The following is a 12,322-nucleotide window of genomic DNA, read 5'->3' as shown; positions in this document are numbered from 1 at the left end:
TTTTATTCTATGCACTTAATCCTAGTATTATCTCTTTTTCTCAAATAGATTGTTAAATTAATCTTCATAAAAGCTATCTATACAAAATTAATAAACACAATATGTTGCATTACAAATGAATTTCACAGAATTGGTATGCACTCAGTGGACACTTTATTCAGTATAGGAGGTACCTCCTATAACCTTATAAAGTGGCCACAGAGTGTATGTTCATGTTCTTCTGCTGATGTAGCCTGTCCACTTCAGGGTTCAATGTCTTGTGCATTCAGAGATGCTCTTCTGCACACTACTCATTGTAACATGGTTATTTGATTTGCTGTCTCCTTGTCAGCTTGAATCAATCTGGCCATTTGCTTCTGTCCTCTCTAATTAACAAGGCATTTATGCCACAGAACTGCCATTCACTGGATTTTTTTTTTTGTTTACCACATCATTCTCTGTAAATTCTAGAGACTTGTTTATTAAAATACCAGGAGAGCAACAATCTTTGAGATATTCAAACCACCCCATCTTGCACCAACAATCATTCCATGGTCAAAGTCATTTAGATCACATTTCTTCTCCATTGTGATGTTTGGTCTCAACGACAATTGAATCTCTTGACCATATCAGTATGCTTTTATGCATTGAGTTGCTACCACATGATTGGCTGATTAGAGATTTGCATTATGAGCTAATAAATTTGCAATGATTTATGAAACGAGTCATTCTTGATCCAGACCACTCTTGTACCTGCACCTTCTCTCAACCCCTCCCGCTCCCACCAGTGCTTCTCCCATGGTCACGCATTTGTTGTCCCATAGACCACATCAATCTCCAGCCAGCACTGAAGCCAAATGGTCCATGAACAACAACTAGCAAATAGTTCCTCAGTCCTTACCCCAGAACACCCTAATGATCTTTGACAGGTCACTTCTTCGAGGTCCATTTAATTTATTAGAAACATTTCCAATGATCAGAAATACAGTAGGTCAGCATGGACCTTATGGAATGTAAGCTCTGTGCTGTATGAGAAACATATAAGAACAGCAGAAAGAGATTTTTAAAAATCTGTCTGCTTGAAAAATTGTTTCATGCTTAATCTTTACTCTGTTACAGTTTTTTCCTAATTCCGTCTGGTTTTTCTACCTATCTACTTCCCCAGTGGTGGTTTTAATTGTTGGCAGCTTCAGCAGGAATCAGAAGTAGTTTATCGGTAAATTAAGGTATAAACTTACCATGCCACATTTACTTGTCGGGATCATATCAGCTCAATTTGTTTAATTGTTTTGCTGTTAAAGCTTCTGAATTTGCAGTTTCATTACTGGAGCTGATCTCTTTTGTAATAAGGACCGCTGTCCTTGATTAATTTTGCAACAGGATACAAATATAAAGTTGACTTTCAGCAAAGCTTTTTTATGTTTTTGTATTGCACTACAGTTGGAAAAGAGGTGGAATGTGAATTAATATAAGCGATTATTGGCACTACTATAAACATGTTGTTTGAGAATATACTTATGATTCACAGGGAGTTCTGATGGTTGGTCCACCAGGAACTGGGAAAACAATGCTGGCTAAAGCGGTTGCAACTGAATGCGGAACAACATTTTTCAATATTTCTTCTTCAACGCTTACTTCCAAGTATAGGGGAGAGTCTGAGAAGCTAGTCCGCCTTCTGTTTGAAATGGTAGGTATAGAGCAATAATAGGTGGTTGCCTGAAATACCTTGAAATAAGTAACTCGTAAGCCAATGAGAGGTTAAAATAACTCTCTCCTCCTTGCCCTGCCATTCCTCAGTGACCAGTTGATAAAGTAAAGTACAGTTTTGGCTATAATCTGTTGGTGTACAAAATGCTTACACTCAATTGTCATAAATGAAGTGCATTATAAAAAGTGTGGAGGTAAGAGTTTAGTGAGAGGGGAATTCTCTAGCAAGAAGTGGAAGAGTGGTAAGAAGAAATTTAATATTTAGAGTATAGTATTAGAATGTTAATGCTGTTGTAAGAGCTTGTACATTCTCCCTGTGACCTCATGGATTTCTTCCGGGTGATTTGGTTTCCTCCGCAGTTGAAAGGTGTACCACTTTGTAGGTTACTTGGCCGTTGTAAATTGTCCTGTGATTAGGTTCAGATTAAATTGGGGGAATGCTGAGCGACATGGCTAGAAGGGCCTACTCCACACTGTATCTCAATAAATAAGTTAGTTAGTTTGAAAGTTAACAGTTAACTGCCCTGACAGTTTACGTTAGAAATTAAATCATTGAACTGAAAGTGACCAATATTGTACAGAGTAAGGAAAATTAAGTGACGTTGAGCTGGTTTCCAGAGAAACTAAACACATTTAGTAGATACAGTACACTTGTTCATGAAGCTGGAGATAAAGGCAGTCTGAAAGACAGCCAGGCCTTACACAAGTTGTCTTGGAATGCAATAGGGGTGGGGAACGCAGAAGCATAGTATGCAAGTTTAAAGAATTGAATTATTAGAGGGATTTGTAAACAGGATCAAGAGTCTACATGGTTCCACTTGGTGTTCTGATTAGGAAATCTTGAGTAACTTGAATGATTTTTTGGAGGATAATCATTGAGTGTGAAGACCAGTGGGGTGGGAAGTAAGGACAATGGGAACTTTGGTGTTGAGCTGAAGCTGAGGTAAATAGAACTATCAACAAGTGTCAAAATGAGATACAAATTAGCATACTGGTGTTTATGAAGGAATTCATGCTATACCTGCACAAAGACCCTTTAGGCTGCATCTGGAATATTGTGAATAGTTCTGATGCCACAACGTAGAAGAATATATTGAGCTTCTGTTGGTTCAGTGTAGATTTAGGAAAGTGGTCAAACTCCAAGAAGCAATTGCTGGAGTAATTGTTCAAGCTAAACTTGTAGCCCCTGGCATTTAGAGACAGGTGATTTGATGATAGTTCTTAAGATTTTAAGGGGAATTGAGAGAGAAACAATTTCTGTTGAGGAATTTTGGAATTGGGAACATCGTCTGAAAGTTTACAAGTGGTTAAGAAACTCGTCTCTGCACAGAGGATTTTAGTAATTTGGAACCCTTCATTGTATTGTTGCCAGTCCGAACTGACTGAAGTCTGCAAGTGAGGCAGTCAAGGATCCAACTGCACAACGAGGTATTGGGCCCAGTGTTATGAAGGTTATTGTGTGAGCATAGTTGAGAGACCATTGGATAATTCTAGAGAGATCAGGGACATGAGGGAGATAGGTAGGTTTGACATTATCTTACTGGCTTTTATTATTCTTGAGAATTCTGTTGTCTTTCAAAATAACTAAGGTTACTCAATTGCTAATGAAGATATCATAAAATTGTCATAAAATTGTTGGAAATGATGCTGAGACATCACCTGACAATACCTGATAGTTCCTGTTTTTTTTTTGTTTTTGAGGCCAGATTTTATGCCCCAACAACCATTTTTATTGATGAAATTGACTCCATTTGCAGTCGTAGAGGTACTGCTGAGGAGCATGAAGCTAGCAGGAGAGTGAAAGCAGAGCTCCTCGTTCAGATGGATGGTAAGATTTATTTTTCGTTCCTCTGAAAATCACGGGACCTTGCCTCGATAATCGTTCATTACACAAGTCAAGGTTAACTAGCTACTGAATTAAGCAAAATTTCATAATGGGCTTTTAACATCTTATAGTTTAACACCCACCATGTCACATTTCCCAACAAAGGCTTCACATTAGCAGTATGATATGGAAGTACTGGTTGAGTTTCTGTTCGTTTTTCTTTAACCTACTAATCGTGGAGGCATCTTTTTGAACACCCATGGCCTCGACTACCTTGTGATTTCAGTATCAGGCCAATGTGAGAGCATCCTTTAGGAGGGTGAACCCACAGAAACCGCCTGTCCAGAGGGGTTACCTGACAGACAATTGAAAATCTATGTTATTTAACTGGTTGGAGTGTTCATTGATATCTTTAACCTCTCAGTTTGGCAGTTTAAAGTAACCACCTGCTTCAAGCAAACTTCAATTATACCGGTGCTCAAGAAAAAATGACTATTGTCCAATAGCACTTAAATCCACTGAGATGAAGTGCTTTGAGAGACTGGTCATGAGGCACCTCAGCTCCTGCCTGAGGAGCAACTTGGATCCACTCCAATATGTCTACCGTCACAACAGGTCAACAGCAGATGCCACTTCAGGGCTATTCACTCAACCCTGGAACATCTGAACAGTGAAGATGCATACATCAGGATAATCTCATTAACTACAGCTCTTGTGTTCAACACCATCATCCCCTCAAGTCTAATCAATGTTCCAAGGCTTGCACTCAAAACCTCCTTGTGCAATTGGATCCTCAATTTCATCACTTGCAAACCCCAGTTTGGATTGGCAACAACATCTCTTCTACAGTCACCATCAGCACAGGAGCACACAAAGCTATGTGCTTAACCTCCTTCTCTACTCACTTTTTAAGTACTGCTCCAATGCCATATTTAAGTTTGCTGACAACACCACAGTTGTGGGCTGTATCAGCATATAGGAGAGAGTTTAGAAATCTGGCTGAATGGTACCACAACAACAACCTGTCATCCACTGTTAGCAAAACCAAAGAGCTGATTATTGACTGCAGGAGGAGGAAACCAGAGGTCCTTAAGCCAGTCCTCATGAAGGGATCAGAGGTGGAGAGGGTCATCAGCTTTAAATTCTTCAATGTTATCGTTTCAGAGGATCTGTCCAGGGTCCAACAATTAAATGCCATTCTGTGCCTCTGCTCTGGCAGAAGTTTATACAGATTCGGCATGTCATCTAAAACTTTGACAACTTCTGTAGGTGCGTGGTGGAGAGTATACTGACTAGTTGCATCATAGCCTGGTATGGGGACACCAATGCCCTTGAAAGGAAAAGCCTGCAAGAAGGCACACGCACAAAATGCTGGAGGAACTTAGAAGGCCAGGAAGCATCTATGGAAAAGGGTAAATGGTTGGCACTGTGGGCCAAGACCCTTCTTGGGTAGCCTCCAACCTGATGGCATGAAGGTCAATTTCTCAAACTTACTGTAATTGCCCCTCCCCATACACCTCTCCTTCACCATTCCACATTCCTGTTTCCCTCTCTCACTTTATCTCCTTACCTGCTCATCACCTCTCTCTGGTGTACCTCCCCCTTCCCTTTTTTCCATGGTCTTCTATCCTTTCCTATCAGATTCCCCCTCATCCAGCCCTTTCTTTCTTTCACCAATAAACTTCCCAGCTCTTCACCCCTCCCCCTCTCCCAGTTTCACCTATCACCTGCCACCTTTGTCGTCTTCCTCCCTTCCCCCATCTTACTCTGACTTCTCCCCTTCCTTTCCAGAACCTGAAGGAGGGTCTCGTCCTGAATCATCAACTGTTTACTCTTTTCCATAGATGCTGCCTGGCCTGCTGTGATCCTCCAGCATTTTGTGTGTATTGCTTTACTTTTCCAGCATCTGAAGATTTTCTTGTGTTTGTGAACCTACAAAATATAGTGGATACAGACCAGTACATCACAAGTAAAGCCCTCCCCAACATTGAGCACTGTCACAAGAAAGCAGTATCTGTCATCAAGGACACCCACCATCCAGGCCATGCTCTCTTCTCACTACCACCATCGGCAAGCAGGTACAGGAGCCTCAAGTCCCACACTACCAGGTTCAGGAGCAGTTATTACCCCACAATCATCAAGCTCTTGAACTAGAGGGATAACTTCAATTACCACAACACTGAACTGATTCCGCAATCTATGAACTCACTTTTAAGGACTCTGCATCTGGTATTATTGATATTTGTTGCTTATTTATTTATTATTAACATTATTTTCTTTTTTTAATATTTGTACAGTTTGTTTTCTTTTGCACATTGGTGGGTTGTCCATCTTTGCTGTTTTTCATTGATTTTATCGTGTTTCTTTGTATCTACTGCAAATGCCCACAAGAAAATTAATCTCAGGAGAGTATATGTACTTTGATAATAAATTTACTTTGAGCTTTAGTTCAGGTGTATTCAGGTGACTACAAACCAATTGTTGGAATAAAAACAGAAAACGTTGGAAATACTGAACCGGTTATACACTATCTTGCAAGAGTAACAGGGTTAAAGTTCCAGGCTGATTACCATTCATCATAATCAACAGCTGCCTAGCCACAGCAGCAAATTGTCATGGAGTATTTAACTGTTTTTAGCAGTGATGCTCAGGATTATGGAAATAGAAAAGAAACTTAGATTACTTCTGTGCAAAGAAAAGCAGTTCTTGAATTTTCTGCTCAGTACTATAACTTTTCAATTGGAAGAATCTAAATGAAACAAGTTTCTGATATTTTCCATTTTCCCCTAAGTTCATGTATTTAGTAAATATTCCAGCGAGCAGAGACTTCAATGGTTTTATTTGTTTATTAGTAAGTGTATGATTGCAGTAATGGACACAAATCAAGTTTGGTTTCACAAATTTTTATTCAATTTTTGCACTGCAGACTTTGTTAACAAGGGCAGTAGATATAGCATTCCTAATTGCCTTTGGGAAGGTGATGATGAGCCAGCTTCTTATACCAGTAAAATTCTTTTGGTCGTGATACTCTTAAAGTGTTTCTGGAGCTCCATGATGAAGAGCTACTGACATTGAAGGAATAGTGATGTCAGGATGATCTGTAAAATGGAGGGGAACCTGCAGCTGATGACTTTCCCATGCATCTGCAGTCCATTTCTTAGTGATAGAGTAATGCCAGTGCATTTTATAAAAGATGCAGGCAGTAAAGGGATTAATACGTTGAAAGGCTGTGAACTGGGAAGAGGTGTCAAAAATAAACAACATATCTGCAAGACATCATGCACTGCACTATTTTACTGATACCGTTAACGCACTTTAAAAGGGTTAGGTGTTTCTGAATTGGTCATCGTAGATCATCCCATGATTGGGGTTTGTCGGGGGTGAGGCTCAAAGGGCCAGGATACTCCACACAGAATCACTAAATAAGTGAATAAATAAACAAACAAAACATGCATCTTCATACTTAAGACCTTTGTTTTTGATTGGTTGCACATCTTGACAAGCTGTTCCCATCTATTGTATGGGATTTTAGACAATAGAAAATATGTTCTGTCAAAAAAGAAGCAGAAAAAATGCAATCTGGTTAATCTATCATCAGCCTACTTTAAGCTATTAGTGAAGTACTGCTGACAATGATATCAAGTGGCACTTACTTGATAACCCGCTCGTAAATGCTCAATATGTGTTTCAAGTCAGTTCAGCTTTCGGCCAATATTTACACTCAATGGCCACTTTCTTAGGTATATCCTGGCTACTGAGTGTACTTTTGCTGTGCTGCTGTAGCCCATCCATTTCAAGGCTTGACGTGTTGTATGTTCAAAGGTACTTCAGCTTCTGTACACCACTGTTGTAACACATGGTTATTTGAATTACTGTCACATTCAATCAGTCTGGCCACTCTCTTCTGAATTCTTTCATTAATAAAGTGCTTTCACACCATGCTCTGTAAACTCTAGAGACTGTTGTGTGTGAAAATACCAGGAAATCAGCAGTTTCTGAGATACTCAATCCAACCCGCCTGGCACCAACAAACATTCCATGGTAAGAGTCACTTAGATCACATTTCTTGCTCACTCTGATATTTGGTCTGACCAACAATTGAATCTCTTGACCATGTCTGCATGCTTTTATGTATTGAGTTGCTGCCACATGATGAAATGATTAAATATTTGCACTACAGAGCCGGTGTACAAGTGACCTTAACAGAGTGGCCACTGAGTGTATACAGGCAGTCCTCAGGCTACGTACAAGTTACATTCCTGAGTCCGTCTTTAAGTCGGATTTATATGTAAGTCGGAACAAGTACATCCGGTATTACTTAGCATCAGTTAAACGTTTGTCTTAGTATATAGTATATATTTTACCCTTCTATGCATATAAAACACTTAAAAAACGTATGTATTCCAGTAATTAAACCACTGCGTTGCTTAGTAATAATTGTAGCTTTCATCGGGGCAGGGCCTTTCATGTGCTCCATTATTTTCACTTTATCCGTTATCCTTTAAAATTGTTCCGATTGTTGACCAACTGTAGCCTAACGCTTTTCCAATGACCGATGGCATTTCACTTCTTTGCAAACGCTTTATTATTTCCACTTTATTTTCAATCGTGATCGCTTCCCGTCAATGGAACAGAAATACTACGGATGGCGGGTCCTGAGCTGTGCCAGCTCCTGAGGTCCACTGTGTCCGAAGAACCACCACACTGAGACAGGCTAAATAGGACAAGTGGGGGCTGTGCTGGGTTTGGGTATTTGATCCTCCACAATATTCCGCGTGGGAATTTAAACTGGAGGTGACAGTGGTTTTTTTTTTAACGAGGTCGAGTTTCGAGCTCGACATCAACCCGGCATGGATGGTACGGGAGTCACTGGATCAACATCAACCCAGCACGGGAGCGGTCTGTCATGGGATTGAACTCGAGCCCGGCGCTGATCTCACTGCGCCACCACCTGACTGGAATGAGGGGGCAGGGTCAGAGTGAATCTTACTAAGGAAAATATAAGCCAAATACAAAGTTAAACACTCAACACAGTGTCAACGGCAACGACTTAAAATGGCGGATGGCGTTGCGTTCTGACTTAAAATGGCAGACGACGTTCTCCTTCCTCGGTTTGTAAGTACGAGTTGTCCGTAAGTCGGACGTTGGTAACTTAGGGACTACCCGTAATCGAAACCCTAGTGCAGGGGTCGGCAACCCGCAGCTCCGGAGCCGCATGCGACTCTTTCATCTCTGTGCTGCGGCTCCCTGTGGTTTGTTAGTTTTTGAAATGTAATTCGAAATTTGAAGATTATGGTGATCTTGTACAATCTAAATAAAACGTTGTGGCGACACCATTTCCTGGCACATCCGAACCGGCTCACAATTAGCCACCATTCCGGCTAAGGGAGATAGCCTACGGGGGTTTGTGAGTACGTGTCTTTTGGAGCATCCGCGCCCACGGGGACGGGTTGAGGGAGGCTTTAAAGCAAGGCTGTTTAGTTCGAATAAAGTTATCTTTGACTGCAGTGTCGTTATCTTAGCACTGCGTGTAGCACACCGCCACAACGTGTTTTTTATCGCTATTAATATACGTCACCACTGCCAATCCCTGACACCCGCCAGTGCGCGATTTCTTTTAATTTTTCGATCGAAGGTAGGCTAACTATGGAGTAACCTTCAACCCAACGTCTTTTTTTTGGAGTTCAAAATGTTTTTGTTGCATGCAGAAATGTAATTTCGTTTTCTCTGCAGGAGTTCATCAATTTCATAAATGTAACACATAGTTTGTTTATACATAGCATAAAGGCAAAAAAAACGTATGCAGTGTTATTTCATTTTAAATGTCAAACGGGTTTTGTGGCTCCCAGTGTTTTCTGTGGGAAATGGGTCCATATGGCTCTTTCAGTGGTAATGGTTGCCGACCCCTGCCCTAGTGGGTGTTGAGAAGGTGCCTCACAAAATAAATTCATGAAACAACTACGTTCTGTCCGCCAGAGAAAGGATCTCCCAGTGGCCACACATTTTAATTCCACGTCCCATTCCCATTCTGATATGTCTATCCATGGCCTCCTATACTGTCAAGATGAAGCCACACTCAGGTTGGAGGAACAACTTATATACCAGCTGGGTAGCCTCCAACCTGATGGCATGAACATTAACTTCTCTAACTTCCGTTAATGCCCCTCCTCCCCTTCTAACCCCATCCCTGATATATTTAGTTTTTCTCCCCCTCCCTTTTTTTTCTTTCTCTCTCTGCCCATCACTCTGCCTGTTCTTCATCTCCCCCTGGTGCTCCCCTCCCCCTTTCTTTCTCCCTAGGCCTCCCGTCCCATGATCCTTTCCCTTCTCCAGCTCTGTATTCCTTTCGCCAATCACCTTTCTGGCTCTCATCTTCATCCCACCCCCTCCAGTCTTCTCTGTCATTTCACATTTTCTCCTCCCCCTCCTACTTTCAAATCTCTTACTATCTTTCCTTTCAGTTAGTCCTGACGAAGGGTCTCGGCCCGAAGCGTCGACAGTGCTTTTCCCTATAGATGCTGTCTGGTCTGCTGCGTTCCACCAGCATGTGCCATGAAATAAATGTTTTTATTAAGTACTGCATTGATATCACATTTAAGAATTAATGAAATTAGTGAGCTACTATACACACATTTTCTTTAATGAATTTGTACAGAGTCCCTCATCTTTGTTCTGCATGACTGATATATTCACGTTGAGTCTCCATACTTTTATTATGCTAGGATAAAATTCAACACTTTACAGGTTTTGTTCACAGACTACATCTCCTTAGACTTTCTGACCATGTGACTTGAAATTGATTATTGTTTATTGTGTATATTTTGGTGCTTTTCATTCTACAGTGCACACTGGATTGGCCTACCTTAGTTAAAGAAGCTTTTATAAAGTTCTTAACTTGTCAGTTATAGGTTTACCTCTGTTCCCTTATAAGATTACATGTAAAATTGAATGGGCATTAGTGACATAAATGTTCTTCACATTCTAGTAATAGCTTAATAACTAAATGTGCTTTATTATATGCAGAGCATTATGGACCATCTGTGTTTATGGATTGTCAGTGCAAAAGGAATATTACTTCCTTACATTTTCTTTATCATTTTATTCTTTCTCATTCCTCACAATTATTTTCAAATTTTCCACAGCAGAAATCATTGAAGCTAATCATCAAAAATATAAATTTCTTGCAAAACGGGAAGTAAACTTATTTCGCTGTATTGTAGGTGTTGGAGGTGCATCAGAAAATGACGACCCTTCCAAGATGGTTATGGTTCTGGCAGCCACTAATTTCCCATGGGATATTGATGAAGCTCTAAGGCGACGACTGGAAAAGCGGATTTATATTCCTCTGCCATCAGGTGCTGGTTATTTTTTTAGTTATAATGCACTTTACTAGAGATTAAAGCCTTTTTGTGCAACATCACTTGGATTTTCCAATCATTTAAAATATTTGGTGCAAAATATTTTTGAATGTGGTGGTATCTAATTACATACAGCAATATATTTCTGAAATTCTTATATTGTAGCATTATCTTATCTTTATCTTGTAGCATTATGAGTACAGCAAACAAGTATTATATAAAGAAAAAATCAACAGCAAAGGTTGTTTTAGAATTACAAATCAATTCTTTGTTGAAATTGTGTTAACAACCAATTTTCATAAGTGATCTTCCCCTCTTTATTAATACTGCTGGAATAAATCATAAGTTAGCATGTTGAAATTATTGTTAGTTGAAGACATTGATTAGTAAAGCACATATGAGAAGTTGCTGGGGGAAACACCACATCAGAATTCAGAATTTTGGTCTTTAGGCTTGAAATAGAGACCTTTTTTGGTTTCAATGCAGTGTTACTGCTACTTAATGGACATTTTAAAAGAGGTTTAAAACAGCAAATAAAATTGGCTTTTTCAATTTTTACTACAGCAACTGGCAGAGAAGAGTTGCTGCGAATAAATCTGCGAGAACTGGAAGTGGCAGATGATGTGGATGTCAAAAAAATAGCAGAACAAATGGAGGGGTATTCTGGAGCAGATATTACTAATGTTTGCAGGTTTGCTTCAGCACACTTACTTTGTTTATATCTTGATGCTTTATAAGTGTATGAAAAAATCAATTTTAGAACTTTAACTTTGCAGAAACTTAATGTATCTCTAAGCTCAGATTATTTGCGAATGTATTTAATATTTAAATAAAACTAGTAGGAGCCACCAAACTACATATATAAAGTAGATCAGTTGGTCATATCTTATTCTCAGAGGAAGAAGTAAATGCAGTATACTGTACATTTATCTGCAAGGTAGGACTGACTGTAGCTTCAAAAACTTTCAAAATATATGGGCAAGTTGAAACTGTGAAATACAAGTTCTTACTTTTCACTCATTATTGTTAGTACTGTGTTTTATTTGTGGGGGAAAGAAACTTATTTTATTGGTATTTGGTGTGTTTTCACTTAAAGTGAAAAATATTAGCTCTATTCATATTTCACACATTCATATTTGTATATTGTGTTATTTATATATATCTTTTTGGGAGTACTCATACTGCAGTTGTCCTCAAATATAATATAGCTATTGTATTTTAAAACTGATACCTTCTAACCTTTTAAGAAATATTCTGCAAAATAATTTGAAAGATAAATGCTCAAAACTCTGGTTGGAAAGATGGCTATCATAAAGCTTTTGAAGGGGAATTAAAAAGAGCTGTACTAGTTAAAAGAGGGTGAAGGTAGTGGGACTATTGTAGCCAAAGCCTGTCAAAGCTGAGGAAAGGGGAAAGATGATAAAACTTTGAAGTTGGAAATCCCAAAGACAGC

At 39.5% G+C, this 12,322-nt stretch overlaps 1 protein-coding gene across 3 annotated transcripts in view; it reads left to right on the top strand.

Annotated features, from left to right (window-relative positions):
• LOC132400825 (katanin p60 ATPase-containing subunit A1-like) overlaps positions 1-12,322 on the top strand; it is a 31,267-nt gene that overhangs the window by 13,828 nt on the left and 5,117 nt on the right. For all 3 annotated transcript variants that reach the window (XM_059982225.1, XM_059982223.1, XM_059982224.1), the window contains exons 7-10: positions 1,508-1,666; positions 3,388-3,514; positions 10,732-10,866; positions 11,434-11,560. In XM_059982225.1, the coding sequence (XP_059838208.1) occupies positions 1,508-1,666; positions 3,388-3,514; positions 10,732-10,866; positions 11,434-11,560 (548 nt within the window). The remainder of the gene's footprint in view (positions 1-1,507; positions 1,667-3,387; positions 3,515-10,731; positions 10,867-11,433; positions 11,561-12,322) is intronic.

Source organism: Hypanus sabinus, chromosome 10, assembly GCF_030144855.1.
Source record: "Hypanus sabinus isolate sHypSab1 chromosome 10, sHypSab1.hap1, whole genome shotgun sequence".
Taxonomy (NCBI): Eukaryota; Metazoa; Chordata; class Chondrichthyes; order Myliobatiformes; family Dasyatidae; genus Hypanus; species Hypanus sabinus.
Note: the sequence above shows the minus strand (reverse complement) of the source record. Positions and strands in the feature narration are given on the sequence as shown.